The sequence below is a fragment of the Bos taurus genome, unplaced genomic scaffold (genome assembly GCF_002263795.3).
Source record: "Bos taurus isolate L1 Dominette 01449 registration number 42190680 breed Hereford unplaced genomic scaffold, ARS-UCD2.0 Leftover_ScbfJmS_713, whole genome shotgun sequence".
Lineage (NCBI taxonomy): Eukaryota > Metazoa > Chordata > Mammalia > Artiodactyla > Bovidae > Bos > Bos taurus.
Window position 1 is genome coordinate 37,174 of NW_020192012.1, and position 25,906 is coordinate 63,079.

Here is a 25,906-nt window from a genome sequence, read left to right on the forward strand (position 1 = left end):
CTGACCACGACCTTGTACACTTATTTGCCAGTCTGCCACCAAGACCTCTGGCCTTTTTTCTCAGCTCTCCCCACACTCTTGGCTATTTTCTTCTTCTCCTTGAGGACAGGGCCTGTATCTCTTGTTTCTGCTCTTCTCATGCTTGTTACAGCCCCTGACAAGTTACACGAGTACTGATAATAATTCCTAACATTTGTGAAATCATTAACACATTTTAGCCCCTTATCTGCAGAGAAGGCAATGGCATCCCACTCCAGTACTCTTGCCTGGAAAATCACATGGATGGAGGAGCAGCCCGTCCTACTGCAGGTAGGCTGCAGTCCATGAGTTCTCTAAGAGTCTGACAGACTGAGCGACTTCGCTTTCACTTTTCACTTTCATGCCTTGGAGAAGGAAATGGCAACCCATTCCAGTGTTCTTACCTGGAGAATCCCAGGGACGGGGGGTCCTGGTGGGCTGCCATCTATGGGGTCGCAGAGTCAGACACGACTGAAGAGACTTAGCAGCAGCAGCAGCAGCCCCATATCTGACCATTTCCTGCTGACCCTCACATTTCTGTTGTTATCCTTACCTGACACATTTAAAAACTGAGGCACTGGGAGCTTGTCCCATTTATCAAGTAAGGGAAGAGCCAGGAGTCAGATTTTGTGTGGGCTTGATTGTTTTTTCAGAGTGTTTCAATTGTATAGCAAAATAGTAGTGTGCATTTATTAAGCATAGATTTTTAATTTATCCTTCACCACTCTCCTCTTTGGCTGCAATTATATAGACTAGAAACAAGTATCAGAAAGAGAAATAAAGGAAACAATCCCATTGACATCACATCAAAGGGGGAAAAAAAATCTAGGAATAAATCTACCTAAGAAGGCAAAAGACGTTTAGTCCAAAACCTGTAAAACACTGATGAAAGTAATTGAAGATGATACAAACAAAAGACAAGATATTCTGTGTTCTTGGATTGAAAGAATCAATATTGTTAAAAATAACCATACTACCCAAGACAATTTACAGATTCAGTGCAATCTCTATCAAATTACTGGTGGCATTTTTCAAAAAACTAGAACTTTTTTTTTTTTTTTAATTTGTATGGAAACAGAAAATACCCCAAACAGCCAAAACAATATTGAGAGAGAAGAATGAATCTGGAGGAATCACAGTCCCTGACTTCAGGCTATATTGCAAAGTTACAGTAATGGAAAAAGTATGTTGCTGTCACAGAAACCAGACACATAGATTAATGGGACAGGATAGAAAACCCAGAAATAAATCCACACACTTATGGTCAATTAACCTAAGACAAAAGAGGTAAGAATATGTAATGAAGAAAAGACAGTCTCTTCAATAAATAGTGTGGAGAAATCTGCACAGTGCAGTTCAGTTCAGTAGCTCAGTCATGTCCGACTCTTTGTGACCCAACGGACTGTAGCACACCAGTCTTCCCTGTCCATAACCAACTCCTATAGTTTACTCAAACTCATGTCCATTGAGTTGGTGATGCTATCCAACCATCTTTTCCTCTGTTGTCCCCTTCTCCTCCTGCCTTCAATCTTTCCCAGCATCAGGGTCTTTTCAAATGAGTCAGTTCTTCACATCAGGTGGTCAAATTATTGGAGCTTCAGCATCAGTCCTTCCAATGAATATTCAGGACTGATTTCCTTTAGGATGGACTGGTTGGATCTCTTTGCTGTCCAAGGGACTCTCGAGAGTCTTCTCCAACACCACAGTTCAAAGGCATCAATTCTTCAGCGCTCAGCTTTCTTTATAGTCCAATTCTCACATCCATACATGTCTACTGGAAAACCTATAGCATTGACTAGATGGACCTTTGTTGGCAAAGTAATGGCTCTCTTTTTAATATGCTGTCTAGGTTGGTCATAACTTTTCTTCCAAGGAACAAGTGTCTTTTAATTTCATGGCTGCAATCACCATCTGCGGTGATTTTGGAGCCCAAAAATATTAAATCTGACACTGTTTCCTGATCTATTTGCCATGAAGTGATGGCACTGGATGCCATGATCTTAGTTTTCTGAATGTTGAGCTTTAAGCCAACTTTTTCACTTTCCTATTTCACTTTCATCAAGAGGCTCTTCAGTTCTTCTTCACTTTCTGCCATAAGTGTGGTGTCATCTGCATGTCTGAGGTTATTGATATTTCTCCCAGCAGTCTTGATTCTAGCATGTCCTTCTTCCAGCCCCGCGTTTCTCATGATGTACTCTGCATATAAGTTAAATAAGCAGGGTGACAATATATAGCCTTGACATACTCCTTTCCCAATTTGGAACCAGTCTGTTGTTCCATGTCCAGTTCTAACTGTTGCTTCCTGACCTGCATACAGATTCCTCAAGAGGCAGGTAAGGTGGTCTGGTATTCCTGTCTCTTTCAGAATTTTCCACAGTTTATTGTGATGCACACAGTCAAAGGCTTTGGCATAGTCAATAAAGCAGAAACAGATGTTTTTCTGGAACTCTCCTGCTTTTTCAATGATTCAATGGATGTTGGCAATTTGATTTCTTGTTTTTCTGCCTTTTCTAAATCCAGTTTGAACATCTGGAACTTCATGCTTCATGTACTGTTGAATCCTGGCTTGAAGAATTTTGAGCATTACTTTGCCAGTGTGTGAGATGAGTGCAGTTGTGCGGTAGTTTGAGGATTCTTTGTCATTGCCTTTCTTTGGAATTGGAACTCTGCACAGCTACATGGAAAATGATGAAATTTGAACTTTCTCTAATGCCATATACAAAAATAAAGTCAAGATGAATTAATGACCTAAAGACCTGTAAGACAAAATACTTTGTCAGACAAGATCCTAGAAGAAAACTTAGGCAGAATAATTGTTGACATAAATCACAGCAATATTTTCTTGAATCTGTCCCCTAAAATAATGGAAACAAAAGCAAAAATAAACAAATGGGACCTAATTAAACATAAAAGTTTTGTACTGCAAAGGAAACCATTAAAAAATATTGAAAAGACAACCTATGGAATAGAAGAAAATATTTGCAAATGATACAAATATTAATTTCTAAAATATTTTAACAGGATTCAAATTAAAGAGACTCCCAACTCCAGAGCCTGAGCAGTGAATTGCTCAGCTTGTGACTTCAACTGGCTGTTGACTGTGGTCCATGAAACTGCTTCATATCATTATTTCATGTGTGCATGCACACCACATGCACACAGGCACAAAAATTTCACAAAACAATACTGCTCTTGCTCTGTGCTCTGATATCTTCTGTGCTACCAGTTCTATTCTAATTAATATAAAAGACAAAATGATGGTCATAAGCACTAAATTGATTTCATGATCCATTAACTACACCTGCAGTTTAACAGACACTGCTTTTCATTGTCCCCTGTTGGGCTGGGCTCCTGGTCCATGTTAGCATCATATGAGGAACTTCACTGTTGTTCCAGATTCTCAGGGCAACCCCACAAGGCTAATCCCAGTTTCCAATAAGTGAACTGAGTCTTGAGAAGGTTAATAACTTACCCTGGGTCTAATAACTAGTGAACAATAGAATCAGAACCTAAAACTGATTCCAAACTTTTTTTTTTTCAATAAATGTTGTTGTTCAGTTGCTAAGTCATGTCTGACTCTGTGACCCCATGAACTGCAGCACACCAAGCTTCTTTGCCCTTCACTATTTCCTGGAGCCTGCTTAAACTCATGTCCATTGAGTCAATGATGCCATTCAACTATCCCATCCTCTATCACCCCCCTTCTCCTCCCGTCCTCAATCTTTCCTAGTATCAGGGTCTTTTCCAATGAGTCAGCTCTTCCCACCAGGTGGCCAAAGTATTGGAGCTTCAGCTTCAGCATCAGTCTTTGCAGTGAATATTCAGGGTTGATTTTCTTTAAGATTGACTGGTTTGATCTCTTTGCTGTCCAAGGGACTCTCGAGAGTCTTCTCCAACACCACAATTTGAAAGCATCAATTCTTTGGCAATGTTATACTCATATTTTCCCCATTTTTTTCTACCATCCCACTCAAAAGAATTGCCCAAACTATAACAAGAGTGAATAATCATGGAGCAAAGCCATAACATACTACTCCTACTGCCCTGTCTCTCATTTGGACAGTATCAGTTAAGAAATGTGTTATTCACTTATATGTCATGGTCTAATAAGTGAGAGGAGAAAATACTCAAAATCTTATCCCTCTCCAGCCAAGAGCCCTTTCTCTTTACAAAGCCTTGCTAGCTCAGAGGTGGAGAAAGTCTGTTACTGTGATTATTTGAAGTTACTTGTCTAAGTACGGAAAACTTATGTCTCTCTTTCCCCGCCAAACAAATAGGAAGCAATCATACTTGTGTCTCAATACCTTGATTTAGGGAACCTAGGAAGCTGAGAGCAGACTCTGCAGAGGGGGAGCCCAGTGCTGTTTCTTTGAGTTGCCCCACTTAGGTGAGCCAGGCCCACATCATCTTTCCTGAATCCCTGCTCCCTGTGATCCTGGAAGCAGTGATGAACTTCCAGGATGGCCTCTCTCTCTCTCTCAGAACTGAGGGAGATGTGATAACAGCAAGGACCTGGGTAGGAACCAGAGACAGGGGAGTGGAGATAAAGACCGTCAGTCCTGGGGGTGGGGGGGACTTTCAAAGATGAACACTTTTTAAGAAGTTACGCCTCAATTTCTGTTCAAAATTTCAGAAATAAGCAAAAATGAAAAATCTTCTTAAATAATTTCCTTAAACACAACAGGAAGCTGAAGTATGTGTGTTCTTTGTGCTCAGGATCTAAAGTAATTAAATATGTCTCCCAGAAAGAACACTGATTGAGATTATATTCAGGAAGTAGCCTGCTTACTTGAATGGATCTGGAAAATGGAGGGAAGATGGAGAAGAGAAGGAGGAGGAATATTGGGGACCGGCCTTCCCTCCTCGCCTGGCCACATCTTTTATGTAAAACTCATGGAGACAGCTGAAAGATGAGAAATTGCCTGCAAGTGGGAATCTTAGTGTTTATAATTACAAACAGTAACAAGATTTTATAAAAATCTGAAGTAGAATGTTGGTTATTCTCCTGACAAGAAACACTTACTATTGTTTAGATGTTTGTTTAGTCTTTGATTCTAAATTCAAGAGTTTTAAGGGAGACCTTAAATTGGGCTTGGGATTTTTCAGTTCAGTTCAATACTCATTCTGAAATATCCTATGACTAGTGATTTTCAGGCCACTTAATCAACTTTGTATGAATAAATCTCCCTTTATAATGTCTTTTTAATTGTGAATTTGCTCAGGGATACATCTTTTTTGGTTGCAGACCCTGAGTCTTCTGCATTCATTTCTCTCTGCCCAGACTTAAAACTGAGACAATATTGAAGGATGGTTTGGAAGGCTTCCTGAGTATCATTCTTCCTCATGATTAGGGAAAAGAAATGCCTGTCTGTCTTTATCTTTCTTCTCAGACTTTTGTGAAGTGATGAGCAAAGTCCAGCCCCAAGTCCAGGCAGGATTTGAACATGATGATTCTGAGCAGTTCCGGGCACTTTTGGAAGAGTCAGGTCTCCTCTTGTTCCCACAAGTGTGCCTCCCCTTGTTCTGCCCTATTCACTGAAAGGAGCCAATTGGTCTCTTCATTGCTGCACACATTCTTGTGACATGGCTTACTAGAATCTTCTAGAAGAAAATGTAAATGACCTACATTAGCTTATGTAGAAGATTCTTTCTTGAAACTCAGAAGGAAACATATATTTCTAGTAATTTTCTTATGGCTCCTCTGGAAGTAAAACAGGAAAAGCTAGTTAAATAATTTCATTATGGCTCATGTCACGGGGGTTTCAGGTCATCCTGACCTTGCAGTTAATAATTAGGTTCTGTGAGGCAGGTGATACTAACACACAGGTGAGGGAACCTGGGGATCACCTGGTGCAGAATCAGAGGTGATCTCGCCATGGACAGAGGAGCTTCAGGCTCCAGGAGCTGATGTTCCCCTTGGATGTGTGGGGATATTCATTTCACACATATGGAGAGATTCCAGGTCCTAGAAGACAGTCTGACCAATGGAGAAAATAGCTTAGTTTATTCTTCAGTGTCAATGTGTAAATATTTAATGGTTTGCTTTAAGGCACAAACTTCTACTAATCATGCTGTTGGTATTTCCCAGTCACATCAGGATTGACAGTTAATTTATGCAGATCTTGATGTTAAGTTTCTCACGTAATTATTTCCTCAGTTTGTGTGTGTGTTAAGCAGACATGTATGACTGGGATAACATTTTTTTTTTTTTTAATCAAATCTTCCTTTGTTTTCTTTTTTTTTCTCTTAGGATAAAAAAACATTAGCACTTTCTTCTGTTAGTGTTCAGTAGTCCGAAAGATATTTTGTAGAACAGTTTGTACAATGGAAAGTTATTTTAGAGATACTGTTTTGTAAACATACATTTGCAACTTTATTACTAATAATGAATGAATTTGGATGTTTTGTATTTTAATTTTTATATTCTGTACACATTGGAATAAAATGAAAAGAGGTTACAATAATATTCACTATTTTGGAGTATTTAGGAACCTGTTTTATTCACTGGAACAATGAGGAAAAATTTGGATCCTTTTAATGAGCATATGGATGAGGAACTGTGGAATGCCTTAGAAGAGGTAATTTATTAATAGTAACTGTAATTAACTTGTTAGTATCAGTATCTGTATGTTTTCATTTAGAGCATTGCTAATAATTAAGGGGAGTGTATCAGTTTCACTGATTTCATTTACCTCCTAGGAAAACTCTGATGACATGCGTGCACTTAAAATGTGTGTATTGATGATGATGAAAATCAACAATATAATGCAACATGTTTTCATTTTAGCTATTTTCCTAGAACCCTGAACAAATAAATACATTATCTTGTTCTTAGCAGAGTACTCAATTAGATGTTAAAACTGGGATTAAATTCTACTAGTGACTTAGTGAATTAAAATTACTCCATTACACCCCAATATTCATTTTATTCCTCTGGTCTTAGGGGATATTTACTAAGTGAAGACAATAGTAGTTTTTCCTTATTAACTAAAAGATGTAAACAAGATCATACCAATAAAATGTAGAGGTCACAGGAAAGCGTTTAGAAAGGTAAATTATATAGTCGGAATTTATAATGATTATTTATTGACAATTATGTCATTTTAATACTGTAGCATTAATGCAGGTAACAGAACCCTGGAAGATCTGCTCAGTTTTTATATGGATAGGTTGGTTCATTTATAGAGAATTTTCTGTTATTTGTGTCATACTTCCCCTTGCCCCACTTCTTTGAATTTCTTCACCCTTGTATTAAAAAAAAAAAAAAATGACTAGTAGATTGCTGTCATTTTGTATTTTAATACAAATTATTTTGCATATTTGCACTCGTTTTACAAATCAATTCTCCTGATGGCAGAAATCCTAGACTTCTAAACCATAGGCGACTTCTAATTTCTCCTAGGACCTAGCTCAGTCTTTTGCTTTTAAAAAGTAAATATGAGCATTCCTATACATTAACAAGGAAAGATCAGAAAGAGAAATTGAGAAAACAATCCCATTTACCATTACAATAAAAATAATAAAATACCTAGGAATAAACCTACCTAAGGAGACAAAACTACAGGGAGACAAAACTATCTCATAAAACTACAAGATACTGACAAAAGAAATAAAAAATGATGCAGAACAGATAGTGGGATATACCATGTTCTTGGATTGGAAGAAACAATATTGTGAAAATGACTATACTACCCAAAGAATCTACAGATTCAATACAATCCCTGTCAAATTACTGATGGCATTTTTCATAGAATTAGAGCCAAAAATTTTAGTTTTATTTATTTATTATTTTTTAACTTTACAATATTGTATTGGTTAAAAGTTCATTTAAGTTTTTCCAAAAAACTTAAATGAACTTTTTGGCCAGTTCAATACAGAGCTAGAGTAATCTGGTTGGTATGGCACTGGTACAAAAACAGAAATATAGATCAATGGAACAGGATGGAAAGCTCAGAGATGAACTTACACACCTATGGCCAACTAATCTATGACAAAGGAGGCATGAATATACAATGGAGAAAAGGCGATCTCTTCAGTAAGTGGTCCTTGGAAAACTGGACAGCTATGTGTAAAAGAATAAAATTAGAATACTCCCTAATACCGTATACAAAAATAAACTCAAAATGGATTAAAAACATAAATGTAAGACCAGATTCTATAAAACTCTTAGAGAAAAACACAGGGAAAACACTCTACGTAAATAACTACTGAATATTTGATTGATCTTTTCATTTCAGAGACATTGGCATTTTTCTTTAATCTTTTTTTTGTTTGTTTTTGTTACACAAATCTGAGAGACTGATTGTTCATGTTGTTTTGAATTGGTGTGTTTGTCATTTAGTGTTACCCTTTCAGGGAAGCTCTGAAATCTGTAATATACAGATGCGCCTTGACTATGAGCAGGCAGACTTGGAGGTATGACGATCTCCAGCCAGTAATTCTGATTTCTGAAGGATGTCACCACGGAGTCTTTGTACAACCACCCTGCTTTTCAGCAGCATGTGGATTTTGTTTTCTTAAATTGGGTCGAATGCTTCACCTTCTCCTCCCTGAAAAGCAGTGCACCTCTGATTTTATTTAAGTTTGTGAGTCTTTTACAGTAAAATTCTACAAGAGAAGGGGCGTTAACCATTAAATGTAAAGACCAATAAGATGATCCACTACTCTTGAATTCATAGGACAAATTTAATGGTGAAATTGGGACACATTAAAAAAAAATAACTGGAAGTACTGGTAAATTATTTTTTTATTTGTTTCCCAGATTGAGATATTTTTTTCACAGATTCTCAGGTAGCATTACTCTAGAATTTTAGAACATATTGTTTCATGAATAGAGAGGCAATGTTAATCTAAATTATAAAAATGCTGAAGTGGTAGATAATACTAAGATCTACTTCTATTTAAACTACACTTGGGACTTTCTATAAAAATAAAGAAATGTGAGCTTATTTCATGAAGTGAAGTATGTGGTCTGCATGTATTGCTTCTGGAATTAACCCTGTTAACTTTTATGATACCACTTAAAGAAATCATCCCATCATTATGTTTCTCTAGGAATTGATTCCATATGACTGTTTTAAAGAAAACTTACCAAATCTTTCATTGAAAAACATACAAATGTGATAAAGAAATAATTCCAAGAGAATCTGGATAAAGGGGTGATTTATCACTCTAAGTTGTTGTTCAGTTGCTAAGTCACATCCAACTGTGACCCCATGGACTACAGCGTGCCAGGCTTCCCTGTCCCTCACCATCTCCTGGATTTTGCCCAAGTTCATGTCCATTGAATCAACAATGCCATCCAGCCATCTCATTCTCTGTCTCCCTCTTCCCCTTCTGCCTTTAATCTTTCACAGCATCAGGGTCTTTTCCAGTGAGTCAACTGTTTGCATCAGGTGGCCAAAGTATTGAAGATTCAGCTTCAGCATCAGTCCTTCCAAAGAATATTCAGGGTTGATTTCCTTTAAGATTGATTAATTTGATCTCCTTGTTTTCCAAGGGACTCTCAGTAGTGTTCTCCAGTACCACAGTTCAAAAGCATTGATTCTTCAGCATTCTGTTATTGTCCAGCTCTTGCATCTGTACATGACTACTGGAAAGACCATAGATTTGATTATATGGATCGTTGTCAGCAAAGTGATATCTTTGCTTTTTTAACACACTGTCTAGTTTTGTCATAGCTTTCCTGCCAAGAAGCAGTCATCTTCTAATTTCAAGGCTACAGTCACCATCTTCACTGACTTTAAAGTCCAAGAAGAGGAAATCTGTCACTGCTTCTACCTTTTCCCCTTCTATTTGCCATGAAATGATGGGGCTGGATGCCATGATCTTAGTATTCTTAATGTTGAGTTTAATCTGGCTTTTTCACTCTCCTTCTTTATCCTCATCGAGAGGTATCACTAAATCAATGAAGTCAGTTTTTAAGTGAACCAAAAACCCTAGTTATTAATTTGTAAATGGTGCCTAACTGGATATGTGAATCCAAACTCACAGAGTTAACCTGACAATGAGCAGGAGGGAACCACTATGTTTTTCTTTTTATGAACTGCAGTTAAAAGGAAACGATGGCTGTAAAATTTTTTTAAAGTCCTCTAGTTCTGTTTCTTCCTTCTTCCTTGGCAGAGATGGACATTCAGAAGGAAGACAGTCCTATGGATGCTGCCTGTCTCATCTTGGTTAATTTTCAAAATATGCTGAAAATACATTTTTCATGTACTGAAAACTTGTCAACTTACTGTAAACTGATGAAAGTTCATCAGAAATTAGTGCTAATCAGGATGCTAAAAGCAAAGGCAGCTCCAAAAATATAACATGAGTAGTGCCTGGGGATGAAGCACTTTATCACTCAGAAGTTAAAAGATCACAGTAGATAAAACTCTGGAAATGAATCATTGATATGTTGCTTCTGTTTAAAAAAAAATACCTTACATACTGGGACTTGGAATTAAGAGTATAGTATGGGCGCTTCCCCCGTTGCTCAGTGATAAAGAGTTTGCCTTCAATGGAGAAGTGGGATTGATCCCTGAGTTGGGAATATTCCCTGGAGGAGGAAATGGTAATCCATTCCAGTATTCTTGCCTGGAAAATCCCATAGACAGAGGAACCTGGTGGGCTACAGTCTGTAAGGTCCACGAATTAGCAACTAAACAATGACAAAACTGTTGTGTCAAAACTAAGAAGAAATCGTACATTTAAATGTCTGACATTGATAGTGTCTCTGTTAGGACAAAAGTGTGTCTCATCACACAGGAAGCCAAGATACAGAAATCTGGGCATCAGCAGCCTGTGCATCAGGAACCACATGGTTCAATCCTCGTGGTGGAGCCAGGTCACGTGTCCATTTCCCTGGGCCTTGTATTAGGTGAACTTCCTTTACTGCTGGCCATGCTCTAGTAAAAGCTCTTCCCCATCTGTTGATTGCATTTCATTGTCTCCTTCTGGCTCACACCAGATTTTCTTTTTGAAAGCTAAGAAAGTTCCACAAAATGTGGAAACCACCTGACATCCGTGTTCCCCTCCTGTGGCGACAGCACCTACTACACAGAGTGCACATAGCGATGATGGAGACAGGCTGCCTTATAAGTCCAGTGTATTATTTTTCAGTTTTACTATATTCTGTTATTTTCCCAAGCTCAAAAACAACCTGAAGTATTCTATACTGAGATGTATAGTTTTGTTATTATTTTTTTTATTATTATTTTTTATTTATTTTTTAAATTTTATTTTATTTTTAAACTTTACATAATTGTATTAGTTTTGCCAAATATCAAAATGAATCCGCCACAGGTATACATGTGTTCCCCATCCTGAACCCTCCTCCCTCAGAGATAAATCCACGCACATATAGACACCTTATCTTTGACAAAGGAGGCAAGAATATACAATGGATTAAAGACAATCTCTTTAACAAGTGGTGCTGGGAAATCTGGTCAACCACTTGTAAAAGAATGAAACTAGACCACTTTCTAACACCATACACAAAAATAAACTCAAAATGGATTAAAGATCTAAACGTAAGACCAGAAACTATAAAACTCCTAGAGGAGAACATAGGCAAAACACTCTCTGACATACATCACAGCAGGATCCCCTATGACCCACCTCCCAGAATATTGGAAATAAAATAAAAAATAAACAAATGGGACCTAATTAACCTTAAAAGCTTCTGCACATCAGAGATGTATAGTTTTGAATAGTAGTTGTTTGTTCTATTTTCCTTAAATTATAAATTTTTCAGTGCTTTCCTTTGTTTAAAGTGTTTAAATCTTAGAGCCAGTTAATTGTTATACAAATATATCCTTTTTAAAATTACACTTAATAAGAGAACAGTTTTATATATAACATTTATCCATATGAATTTAGTTTCTAATTAACAGGAATGGATATGTCACACAAATAGAGTCACTTATGCCTTCATTCATGTTGTTGCTGTTTGTCGCGTCTGACTCTTCTGCAACCCCACGAACTGTAGCCCGCCGTGTTCATCTGTCCATGGGATTTCTCAGTCAAGTATACTGGAGTGGGTTGCGATTTCCTTAGCCAGGCACCTCACCCAGGATCGAACCCAAGTCTCCTGCTTGGAAGGTGACTTCTTTACCTGAGCCACCAGGGAAGTCCACCTTGATCCAGCCAGCAGATATCTACTGAGAGCTTGTCAGGCAATGTTGCTGATTCTGGGGCTATCACAGTCATCAAGAGACAAAATTCTGTCCTTTTGGACCTTAAATTCTCCTGAGAAGTTGAAAAACAAGCCAATGCATATGTAACAAAATCTCAGTGCTGATACATGCAAAGGAGAAAAGTGAAGCAGAACTTGAGGAGGGGCTAGCTGATGCATTATTAATAATAGACAATATCTATTGATCTGTTACAAATTCTGCATGTACTGACTCATTTAATATTCTTCACAATGTTAGGAGGTACAGACTTTTATAAGTATGATATTATAGTCTTACTTAGAGTTTAGGAAGATAAGATAGAGTAGGTTCAGGAACTTGCCCAGTTGGCACAGCCAGGCAAGACTTATGCCCAGGCTGCCTGGCTTCAAGTCTCCAATTTATTTTTGTTTGGCTTCAAAAAAATAGTCAACAAAAGAGTCTAAAATGCAGTATTTTGGGGCCATCTCAAAAGTGACAGAATTATCTCAGTTCATTTCCAAGGGAAACCATTCAGTATCACAGTAATCCAATTCTATGCTCCAACCACTAATGCCAAAAAAGCTGAAGTTGAACAGTTCAATGAAGAGCTAGAAGACTTTCTAGAACTAAAACCAAAAACGATGTCTTCTTTGCCGGGGTCCAGCCCTGGTGGATCCAGGAAATTCGAAGGGGGACGGCGTCAGCGAGGATCAGGAAACAATTGCTTAATTAAATGTTAATTAAAGATATAAAAAGTGGTTAAATAAGGATAGCTCAGTGAGGAAATTCAGTGGAGAAAAGAGGCTGAATAATTCAGCCAGAAGGTGAGAGAAAGAATGACATGGGGAGACCAAGCTTTGGTGAACAAGGCCCACACTTTATTTTCCAAAGTAGTTTTTATACCTTAAATTATACATAGAGGATAATGGGGGAAGGGGTAGAGTCATGCAGTAAGCCAGGCTTTCTTCCTGCAAACATATCATATGCAAAAGTTTAGGTGATTTGCATCATCTTCTGGCCCAGAGGCCTGTTAACATATTAAGACCCTTTCTTCATAAAACTTATTTTTCTCTAAAGGTGATTAGTCAGGCGCCACCCTCCAAAAGCATTAGATAAAGTTGCATTCCTACAGGGCAAAGGTGTGGTGGGCTATAACAAGAAAAATAATTAACTCAAGGGTCCAAGGTTACAAACATTAAAGCTACTACTTACACCAATTATATTAATCAATACACTGCCAGGGACACAGCAGGTAAGGGATATGGAGACTTAGCAGCAAACATTGGCCCAACAAGTGAAAAACCCTTCACCAATACAGTTTCTAATCAATCTTTTAACTGCTCAAAGGAATCTGTATTTAGACAGTTTAGAACATCTCATGCCTCTCATAGTTGGGAGGCTCTGAACAATCACATGTGGCCGGAAAAACCTATTCAGGCAGGCTAGAGGACTTCCCAAGGAGTTTATAGGTTGAAACACTGTCACACCCAGGAATTATTAACTGGAGCTGTAAGCTAACTCTTTTTTCAGAGAGAGGTAGTGGGGGACAGCCCCCTGTAAAGTCAGAGGTGTAGGTGAGAGCACAAAGCAGAAAGTAGGCAGACTCTGGTTTTGGGGGTAGATGCTCGAGAATTTCCAGGGGGACTCCTGAGGCTTGATCCCGCCTTTGCGTATGCCGAGCCTCCTTCCTCACTACCTTTGCCACAGGCGGAGCTCCTCATGCCGGTTCCCGGCAATTCTTAATCATAGGGGACTGAAATGCAAAAGTAGGAAGTCAAGAGATACCTGGAGTAATAGGCAAGTTTGGCCTTGGAGTACAAAATGAAGCAGGGCAAAAGCTAACAAGCATTTTGCCAAGAGAACGCACTGGTCATAGCAAACACCCTCTTCCAACAACACAAGAGACAACTCTACACATGGACATCACCTGATGGTCAATACCAAAGTCAGATTGATTATGTTCTTTGCAGCCAAAGATGGAAAAACTCTATACAATCAGCAAAAACAAGACCAGGAGCTGACTATGACTCAGTCATGAACTCCTTATTGCAAAACTCAGGCTTAAATTGAAGAAAGTTGGGAAAACCACAAGGCAATTCTGATATGACCTAAAATAAATCCCTTACAAATTATACAGTGGAAGTGAGAGTCAATTCAAGGGCTTAGTTCTGATAGACGGAGTGCCTGAAGATCTATGGACAGAGGTTTGTAACACTATATGGGAGGTAGTGAACAAAACCATCCCCAAGAAAAAGAAATGCAAGAAAGCAAAATGGTTGTCTGATAAGGCCTTACAAATAGCTGAGAAAAGAAAAAAAGCTAAAGGCAAAGGAGAAAAGGAAAGATATACCCGTCTCAATCCAGAGTTCCAAAGAATAGCACAGAGAGATAAGACGGCCTTCCTAAGTGATCAATGCAAAGATATAGAGGGAAACAATAGAAAAGGAAAGACCAGAAATCTCTTCAAGAAAATTAGCAATATCAAGAGAACATTTCCTGCAAGGATAGGCACAATAAAGGACAGAAACGATATGGACCTAACAGAAGCAGAAGATATTAAGAAGCGGTGGCAAGAATACATGGAAGAACTATCAGATCAGATCAGATCAGTCGCTCAGTCGTGTCCGACTCTTTGCGACCCCGTGAATCGCAGCACACCAGGCCTCCCTGTCCATTACCAACTCCCAGAGTTCACTGAAACTCACGTCCATTGAGTCAGCGATGCCATCCAGCCATCTCATCCTCTGTCGTCCCCTTCTCCTCCTGCCCCCAATCCCTCCCAGCATCAGAGTCTTTTCCAATGAGTCAAGTCTTTGCATGAGGTGGCCAAAGTACTGGAGTTTCAGGTTTAGCATCATTCCTTCCAAACTATATATATATATATATATATATATATATATATATAGAGAGAGAGAGAGAGAGAGAGAGAGAGAGAGAGAGAGAGTCTTAATGACCCAAATAGCTACAATGGTGTGATCACTCACTTAAAGACAGACATCCTGGAACGTGAAGTCAAATGGGCCTTAGAAAGCATCATGATGAAGAAAGCTAGTGGAGGTGACAGAATTCCAGCTGATCTATTTCAAATCCTTAAAGATGATGCTGTGAAAGTGCTGCTCTCAATATGCCAGCAAATTTGGAAGACTCAGCAGTGGCCACAGGACTGGAAAAGGTCAGTCTTCATTCCCATCCTAAAGAAGGGCAGTGCAAAAGAATGTTCAAATTACCACACAATTGCACTCACTTCACATGCTAACAAGGTAATGCTCAATATCCTTCATGCTAGACTTCAATAGTACATGAATCAAAAACTTCCAAATGTACAAACTGTATTTAGAAAAGCCAGAGGAACTGGAGATCAAATTGCCAGCATCCATTGGATCATTGAAAAAGCAGCAGAACTCCAGAAAAACATCTGCTTCATTGACTACACTAAAGCCTTTGACTGTGTGGATCACAACAAACTGTGGAAAATTCTTAAAGAGATAGGAATACCAGACCACCTTATCTGCCTCCTGCCTTGACCTGTATGCAGGTCAAGAAGCAACAGTTAGAACCGGACATGGAACACCTGGTTCAACAATTTGGACTGGTTCCAAATTGGGGAAGAAGTACGTCAAGGCTATATATCGTCAGATTGCTTATTTGACTTATATGCAGAGTACATCATGTGAAATGCTGGGCTGGATGAAGCACAAGCTGGCATCAAGATTTCTGGGAGAAATATCAATAATATCAGATATGCATCTGACACCACCCTAATCGTAGAAAGTGAAGAGGAACTAAAGAGCCTCTTGACAGAAGTGAAAAACTGGCTTAAAACTCAACGTTCAAGAAACTAAGATCATGGCATCCTGTCTCATCACTTAACTGCAGTAGATGTGGAAACAGGGGAAGCAATGACAGACTTTATTTCCAAAATCACTTCAAATGGTGACTGCAGACATGAAATTTAAAGATGCTTGCTCCTGAGAAGAGGAGCTGTAACAAACCCAGACAGAATATTAAAAAGCAGAGACGTCACTTTGCGGACAAAGTCCATGTAGTCAAACCTATGGTCTTCCCAGTAGTCATGTACCAATGTGAGTGTTGGACCATAAAGAAGGCTGAGCGTTGAAGAACTGATGCTTTTGAACTTTGGCTCTGGAGAAGATTGTTGAGAGTCCCTTGGACAGCAAGGAGATCAAACCAGTCAATCCTAAAGAAAATCAACCCTGAATTTTCCTTGGAAGGACTGATGGTGAAGCTGAAGCTCCAATACTTTGGCCACCTGATGTGAAGAGATGACTCATTGGAAAACACCCTGATCCTGGGAAAGATGGAATCAGGTGGAGAAGGGTACAAAAGAGGACAAGATGGTTGGATGACATCACTGACTTAATGGACCTGAGTTTGAGCAAACTCCAAGAAATAGTGAGGGGCAAGGAACCCTGGTGTGCTGCTGTCCACGGTGTTGCAAAATGTTGGGCACGACTCAGCAACTGGATGACAATAACCTGTATCCATATGCTGGGGGAAATAAGATGTTGTGTTTTATTTTTCATATGTTTTAATTCACTACAATGCATTTACGACACTGAAGAGAATGCACTTGATTGGTCCACTATTTGTAGGAATAAACTTGGGAAAGAATCATCATCAGAATGGGCTCCAGGATTACTAATGTATAAGGGGCAGTTTGCCATTGCTTGAACTTGAATATATTGAACTTTAGAAAATAGTTAAGGGCCAATGAGCTTATATCTTCAGAGAACCAGATTTTCTGTAAAATTACTGGAAGTTTTTCTCTAGTGTACCAACTCCTATGCAAAATGTACTTTGGGAAACTTGACTCAACCATAAAGATCCTTTTAAGTTTTTTGTTTAAATCACATTGGGAGAAATAGCTTCACTTTTTGAGAGACTTCTTTAACTAACCCCTAGGTGAGGTTTCTGGTGGATGTCCTGTGGTGGGAATGGGGGACACTGAGATCTTTCTGTCCTGAGTTGACTCCACCATCTTTCTCAGTGAACACTCATTGGAAGGAGCTCTCCCCATCACCTGGCTGTATATGTAAAATACATAAGAAGTCCTGAGGATGTCAAAGCTCTAATGTCTAAGAGGTTTGTCTACTTCAGTAGCAGTTTGCTTAGAAAAATGTCATTCTTTCTGTATCTACAGGTACAACTCAAAGAATCCATCGAAGGTCTTCCTGCTAAAATGAATACTGAATTAGCAGAATCTGGATTGAACTTGAGTGTTGGTCAGAAACAACTGGTATGCCTTGCCAGGGCTATTCTCAGGAAGAATCAGATATTGATTCTTGACAAAGCCACATCATACGTGGATCCAAGGTGTGGAGCTGAGCCCCAGGCAATCTTGAATCTGACTTGTAAATGTGGTAAATGGAAAACATTTAGTGAATCTTAATAAATGTTTCTAAGTGCTCTCTTGGCCTCATGGATATCTGTTGATAATATTAATGCCAGAAAACAAAGGAAAAAACCAAGACATGGTATATGGTGTTAATGTTGCTATAAGGCACCCTAAAAAAGCTGAATTCCTAAATCCAGATCCTGATAGTTTCAAGCAATTTTGAGGGAAGACTAATTTTCCATCATTTTATGAAAAATAGTAAATTTCTAAGTAGACTTTTTATACTTAGTTTTTTAGGAGCAAGACTATATGTTAAAATATTGAGTTTTAAAACCATTGTAAAAATATCATAGGATATTTTTAAGTCTTAAGTCTGCTTTTCCTGTCTTTACTGAACTAAATCAACTTCTTTGTTTCTAGAACTGATGAGTTAATACAAAAAAGAATTCATGAGAGATTTGCCCAGTGCACTGTGCTGACCGTTGCACACAGGTTGAGCACTGTTATTGACTGTGAATTCGTACTGGTAAGACCCTCACTATTTTAGCTGTTTCCATTTATGTTCAATTTTCAATGTATCCTTCCTTGTAAAATTTGATAGGAACCTGCATTAATTTTTCTGTTAGTTTCTTCTCTCATTCCTGAAAATTACTCAAGTACTTAACTATACTTTTATAATGCACTATTAAATAATATATCCAATAATCTTATATTTTCATAATAAAAGTTTATTTGAATTGTCATTTTTTTTTATGATGGCCAACCATTAAAATATTCCAAACCCAAATTATAGCTCCATATTTTAGGGGGGTAGAACACAATCATTTTCACTGTGTCATAGTTGTTTCAGCATTGTTGGAGTCCCTTATCAAAAAATAGACTCTAATTTAGACTGCCAGGAGGTTGATGGCTAAAGTTGTAGAATTTCTCAGAAGTCCATGAGAAGAAATGGCCTAGTGAGAAAAACAGTACTTTAAATGAAAGGGTTTCATATAAGAAATGTCTTACATAGGGATTAGAAGGCTAGAAAAACTGAACACTGGTGTAATGATTTTAGAAAGCAGCTGCCATATCCTAGGACAGATCTCCAGACCTGAGAATTCAGAAGAGAGGCCCTAAAAAATTGATACTCGGACCTCTGAGGAGAGGTCACTGCCCGGTTGCTGGTCACATTTTGAGGGAGCAGAATGGGGCTGGTTCTCCAGGTGCTCATAGCTGGGAGCTGGAGTCAGGTCCCAGTGCTGAGGTGATGCTAGTAGCAGAATCAAGTAGCACATTAGCCGTGTTTCCCACCTTCAGTCTCCCTCTAGTGCCCCCTAGTGGCAGGACCTAACAAAGGCCACCTGGCGAAACGGTCTCTGAACTGTTGCAGTGACTTGCAGAGACCCAGCTTCTGCATCACAGATGAGAGTTTGGAAAGAAAGGCAAATCAGGGATGGGAGACTAAATAAACAACCAGCGAGTCTCTTACACAATAGCTCTGTTCTGCACACACAGCAGGCTCCAGGCTTTGGTCTCTGTTTATCTGCGTAGTGTCTTCCTTCCAGGTTTGATTGGCTCTTTCTTCCTTAGTAATTTAATATTTCCTTCCTTTGCTTTTTTTCCTTCCTCCATCTATTATTTTTCTCTTTTCTGTTTGATCTCTTTCTTTGTCCTTTCCCTCTGTTGCTTGCTTAGTTTTAATAAATGAGAAATGGGATGTGGGTTTATAAAATAAGAAAAGCATTCCTCAAAGGAAAAACTTTGGCAGCAAATAATCTCAAGGTATGCAAGATACTTTAAGGGTTTTTTTAAAATAATTTTTTATTTTTTTAAATATACATTTATTTATTTTAATTGGCGATATGGCAAAACTTTAATATATTTTGATGAACCATACAAAACAGGTAATAATCACTAATGAGTGGTCAGTAATATCCACATAGTACCATCTCTTTTGACTTCTTGGGCAGCTTCTGGAATATCACCTCCTGTCCTACTTCACATGCATTGTCAGATGGGATCATCAGTGGGGCATTGAGTAGATACCAGGCTGTTAGCATTGAGGCAGTGCCTGTAGCCTCACTCCCCAAGCTGGACGTGCACAAGAGCGAGCTCTGGGGAGGCAGACGACAGGAGTGGGGCATCCCCAACCAAAGGGATGCTCTAGGTGCTAAGCAGTGTGTCTGGTTACCTGGACTAGACATCAGAGTAGGAAGTGAGCTCTACCTGCAGACTTTCATGAGAGATAGGGTGGCATTCAAGACTGCCCAACAGTGACTCTTAATTTCTAGAAATGTTTTGTGTCAGGCGTCCTTAGTCCTTCATTTTATGTTCTTGAATGCTAATTGGAAAAGTAACCTTTTATTTCTAGTTTTTACCTGTCACTTTATTTTTCTTACGTCTCAACATTGTATTTCAAAGACTGTCCCCCAACATACCATTTTTCCATAATAAATAAATGATGCTGTGAAATGTATCTGTTTCAAGCCCTTTGTCAGGCTTTAGACATAGCAGCAGAAAGATGGCTTGATCTCCAGCTCAGTTAAGGGTCTCTTCAATTAAATTCTTTGCCCCTAAATATACCCTGAAGATTTATTTTTGGTTTTTGATATTATACATTAACGACATTCATGGTAACAGATTCCTTTTATCATCTAATTCTTAGAAGTACTGTCAGCTTGAAATGTGTGGTTGGTTAGGGAAACTGAAGAAGGACAGAATTTAGAGGACATGTCGCCTGGTCAGTCCTAAGGTGTTATCACTCAGCACCTGATCTGCAGATGTGAACATCTATATCCTCTGAACCAGTCAGCTTTGTTGCTATTATCAAAATATGTTCATTTTTATAAATGCTTTACTTACTGATTTGTTGTTTAGTCATTCAGTCATGTCCAGCTGTTTGCAACTCCATGGACTGAGCACGCCAGGCTTCCCTGTCCTTCACTATCTCCCAGACCTCATTCAAACTCACGTCCATTGAGTCTGTGATCCCATCCGACCATTTCACCTTCTGTCATCCGCTTCTCTTCCTGCCCTCAGTCTTTCCCATCATCAGGGTCTTTTTCAGTGAGTTGGCTCTTCACATCAGGTGGCCAAAATTTTGGGGCTTCAGCTGCAGCATCAGTCCTTCCAGTGAATATTCAGGGTTGATTTCCTTTGGGATTGACTGATTTGATCTCCTGCAGTCCAGCAAACTCTCAAGAGTCTTCTCCAGCACCACAGTTCAAAAGAATCAATTCTTAGGCTGGCACTCAGGTTCTTTAGGGTCCAACTCTAATATCCATACATGACTTGTGGAAAATTCATAACTTTGACTATATGGGCCTTTGTCAGGAAAGCAATCTCTCTACTTTTTAATATATTGTCTAATTTTGTCATAACTTTTATTCCAAGGAACAAGCGTCTTTTACTTACCAATATCTCCTGGTAAGGATGTTATAAATTTCTGTAGCCTCAAATTTTTTCTCTCTTGGTCAATGTCTATGAACAAATATTTAAAGCAGTTTCATGAAGCAGTGCACTGCCCGTCCCTCCCCAACTTTCTAGTTTTGTCTCACTCTGTTCTCCCTTCTTCCTTTACAGACAAAACCACACTGATGGTCTTTCAGCTCTCCAGATTCAATCTTCACTCTCTTATAATGTGCCCTCTCTAGACTGTTGGCTTAGTCTAAGGTGCTTGCAGTGGAAATGGTGAGATGGTGGGACTTGGGGTAGATAAGGAAGTGGAGCCAAGTGGACTGTGTGATGGATTGAACATGGAATCTGAGGGCAGAGAGAGAAGTTGATGCTGGTTTCTGGGTACAGAGACTGAGCATCTGGGTGAATGGGGAGGACAGAGGGAGAAAGGAAATGCAAGGGTTCTCTTTGGAGCCTGTCATCTTTGTGATGAATGACCTTGTTTCCAGAAGGGATCTTACCCTTCACTGTGGAGCTGCTCTTCCCACTCCTGTGTTGGGAGACCTTCAGTTTAAGGTTTCCTGGTTGAGGTCATCAGTGATGTCACAGGGAGGTCCCACCAGGAGATATAAGCTTGGCCCTGTGTTTACGTCTGTCTGAGCTGGTTGTGGCTGCTGACTCCCCTGGTAGGAATAACAGGATTAGACCTCAGGGCACCAAGAGACAGGCATCCCCCAGCTTCAGAGTTGGGGATTGTCCTCTGTGCTCCATTAACCCCAGGTATAAAGCTTGTAATTTTTATAGAGCTTCTAATTAGCAGTTGGCTTTCAATGTAGCAAAAACATCACAAATAATGTTCTTTCTCAAACCTTCAATTTTTGCTGCTGCTGCTGCTAAGTCGCTTCAGTCGTGTCCAACTCTGTGCGACCCCATAGATTTTTGAGGCAATCTTATTTTTATTGCTTGCTTTAGAACTATAGACATACCTTGTTTTATTGTTCTTCCCAGATACTGCATTTTGTACAAATTGAGAGCTTGTCATAAACCTGCATCGAGCAAGTCTATAGGCACCATTTTCCCATCAGCATCTGCTTATTCCATGTCTCTGTGTCACCTTTTGGTAATTCTCACAATATATCAGACATTTTCCCTATCATTGCAGTTGCTTTGGTGATCTGTAACATCAGTGGTCTTTGATAATATCACTACTTTGATAATATTACTACTATGACTTACTGAAGTCTCTGATAATGGTTAATATTTTTTAGCAAAGCCTTATCTTTAAGTTAAGGTCTGTACATAGTTTTTTTCAGATATATTGCTATTGCACACATGTTTGGGTATAGTATAGTGTAAACGTAACTTCTATATGCCCTGGAAAACCAGAAAATTCACATGACTCACTTATTGCAATATTCAGTGTATTCTGGTGTTCTGAACCTGAACCTGCAATAGCTCTGAGGCATGCCTGTACCAGTTCCTTTCCGGAAAGCAAGTGATTGTCTGTTCTGAAAGCTTTAAGGACATAAAGACAAGTCAATCTGCTCCAAAGCCTGATGATTCACAGGGATGCTAGCCTGGGGGAGGGGTTTGGGGAAGTGACAGATGCTGACGAAGGAAGGGCATAACCAACAGTGCTGTCACCATAAAGTCCTGTCACTGCAAGTGTTAAGGTGTAATAATTACATATTGTTGCACTGATGAATACTTCTGCACAAAAATAGATGGATATTTTCTTTTATTCTGTCTTTTAAAATGAAGAGTCTAACTCATAAAATTATATTTTTGTTACAAACAAGCAATAAATGTACAAGGTAGAAATAGGAAAAATTTTAAAAATCTTATAAAGGGAAGATTACAAAATACGCACCACCAGAAAGTAACAGTTGTATAGTGCTATAATATTATTTGGATAAAATTAGAACTATCAATTATTTAATAATTCAGTTCAGTTCAGCTGCTCAGTCATGTTGGACTCTTTGCGACCCCATGAATCGCAGCATGCCAGGGCTCCCAATCCATCACCAACTCCCGGAGTTTACCCACACTCATGTACATAGAGTCAGTGATGCCATCTAGCCATCTCATCCTCTGTCATCCCCTTCTCCTGCCCCTAGTCCCTCCCATATTCAGAGTCTTTTCCAATGAGTCAACTCTTTTCATGAGGTGGCCAAAGTATTGGAGTTTCAGCTTTAGCATCAGTCCTTCCAATGAACACCCAGGACTGATCTCCTTTAGGATGGACTGGTTGGATCTCCTTGCAGTCCAAGGGACTCTCAAGAGTCTTCTCCAACACTACAGTTCAAAAGCACCAATTCTTTTGCGCTCAGCTTTCTTCACAGTCCAACTCTCACATCCATACATGACCACTGGAAAAACCATAGCCTTGACTAGACGGACCTTTGTTGGCAAAGTAATGTCTCTGCTTTTCAATATGCTATCTAGGTTGGTCATAGCTTTCCTTCCAAGTAGTGCATCTTTTAATTTCATGGCTGCAATCACCATCTGCAGTGATTTTGGAGCCCAGAAAAATAAAGTCTGATACTGTTTCCGCTGTTTCCCCATCTATTTCCCATGAAGTGATGGGGCCAGATGCCATGATCTTAGTTTTCTGAATGTTGAGCTTTAAGCCAACTTTTTCAATCTCCTCTTTCACTTTCACTAAAAAGAGGCTTTTTTAGTTCCTCTTCACTTTCTGCCATAAGGGTGGTGTCATCTGCATATCTGAGGTTATTGATATTTCTCCCAGCAATCTTGATTCCAGCTTGTGCTTCTTCCAGCCCAGCGTTTCTCATGATGTACTCTGCATATAAGTTAATTAAGCAGGGTGACAACATACAGCCTTGACATACTCCTTTTCCTATTTGGAACCAGTGTGTTGTTCCATGACCAGTTCTAACTGTTGCTTCCTGACCTGCATATAGGTTTCTCATTCGATTAGTCTTATGCAAAACAGAGTATTTCATCAGCAGAATTTTTATAGCCACAATATATTCTTAAAATCCCCCATGTCATTAATTAATTTTCTATAGCACAATTTTAATAGCTGCATAAAATTTCATCTTAGCGATCGAGTATAATTAATCTGAAACTTTGACATAATATGGGCTTCCCTGGTGGCTCAGACTGTTAAGAATCTGCCTGCATTGCAGGAGACCCAGGTTTGATCCCTGGGTCAGGAAGATCTCCTGCAGAAGGGAAGAGCTACCCACTCCAGTATTCTTGCCCAGAGAAATCCATGGACAGAGGAACCTAGCAGGCTACAGTCCATGGGGTCGCAAAGAGTTGGACATGACTGAGCAACTAACACTTTCACTTTAGAGATTATATATTTTTCAAATTGTCACTTTTATTAATAAATCTTGAAATAATTAGATGGATATGGTTTTGCTTAGTGTAAGTAAATAAGAGAAAAGACTTGTTGGGAAACAACTGTGACCCAATTAATAACTTTGTGTACATGTTGGCTCTCTGAAAGGATTTAACCAGTTTTGGTTCATTAAACCAAACCATTAATGTTTCAGCATTTTATTTTACAAAGAAATTCTCTTAAAGATGTCATAACAGCATCTAAGTTATGACTAAGCATATAAGTCATAACAGCAACTAAGCTAATCTTCCTCATTTGCCCCAAAATAGTGGAACAAGACAGACAGTCTTTTCTCCTTAGACTCACTACTGTCTATATTAGAGGGTTCTTCCTATAGATTTTAGGATTAGCTGGGTGCTTATGACCTGCTTTCTCTGCAGCCAATAGCACAGCTGTTGCTGCCAATTCCTGCACACTGCAGTCTTCATATCACCTGAATTCTCCCTAGAACCATGAACAAAGAAGCATGTGACAATCTGCACTTGCGTTAATGGTATTGTTGTTTGTGGTCAATGTTTGCACTGTCTGCAGTTAGAGAATTCTTTGGAAATGAATGATGAAAAACCAAAACCAGGGACAGGAAACTCAGATTCCACCTCTTTTGTTTATAGTCAGTCTTATGATTTTGTTTTTTGTTTCTTCCTCAACACAAACCTCTTCTCAGTAGAATTTTCCCCAGAGAAATCAAAACCAGAAACTGTTGTAACATTCCCACCTGGAAAGCACAAAACAGCTCACGCCTAACTAGAGTTTTAAATTCTGTTTTTCACCTTCATGGAACATTTCTTTCAGAAGCCTACATGGCTGCAATTAGAATATTTCAGAAGAGAAAACTCCTTCAAACACTCCAAAAGATTTCACTCAAATTTTCAAAGGAAAGTAACTAATATGGAGGTAGAAAGCAGTTGGGGAGAAGAGATATTCTTAAGAGGGGAGTGCTTATGTGCAAAAGCAGCAGATTTGGGAAAGTGACTGTGGAGGTGACCATGACCCAGCCTTCATCATCCCCACCAGGAATATCTGCACATAAACAGGTTTCATAAAAATGCCTTCATTGAGCTTATATAACTCACTTTCTTGTCCAACATAATGTGTTTTTACTTAATCTACTAGAGCTTGATAAGTAATTCAAGGTTGGGGTTCCTGGAGAGATCCTGGGGTTCAGGGATTATTATCACACCAATTTGAATGTGTGATTTAATTTATAGTTTAACTTGTATTACAGCAAGGGTGGGGATATAGTGGGAAATTATACAATGTTATTCTTACAAAGGATGTTAAAAATCTAAAACTATACCTATTTTCCTGTACACAAAGAGAATTTAGATTGCATTATGTTTATTTGTTCTGAAATATCTAGAATCTTTGATTAAGCCAGTAAATGTAAAGGCTAAGTTTGTAAAATTCTGTTTCTGGCCATTTTTCAGTCTATGTCCCATCTTAGCTCTTGTATCCCCTAACGTGAGTCTTGCATTTTAACTTTAATTAGATCCAGCTTATTTTTGCTTTTATTTATTTTGCTTTGGGGGACTGATCTAAGAAAATATTGCTGTGATTTATGTCAGAGTTTTCTGCCTGTGTTTTCCTTTTGTTTTATAGTACCCAGTCTTATCTTAGGTCTTTAAACTATTTTAAGTTTATTTTTAT

At 38.8% G+C, this 25,906-nt stretch overlaps 1 protein-coding gene across 1 annotated transcript in view; it reads left to right on the forward strand.

The window, feature by feature from the left end:
• LOC112445749 (ATP-binding cassette sub-family C member 4) overlaps positions 1-25,906 on the forward strand; it is a gene marked incomplete at its 5' end in the record, with an annotated part of 72,562 nt that overhangs the window by 33,532 nt on the left and 13,124 nt on the right. Inside the window, 3 exon segments of the mRNA XM_024989220.2 lie at positions 6,507-6,596; positions 17,317-17,489; positions 17,932-18,037. Coding sequence (XP_024844988.2) covers positions 6,507-6,596; positions 17,317-17,489; positions 17,932-18,037 — 369 coding nt within the window.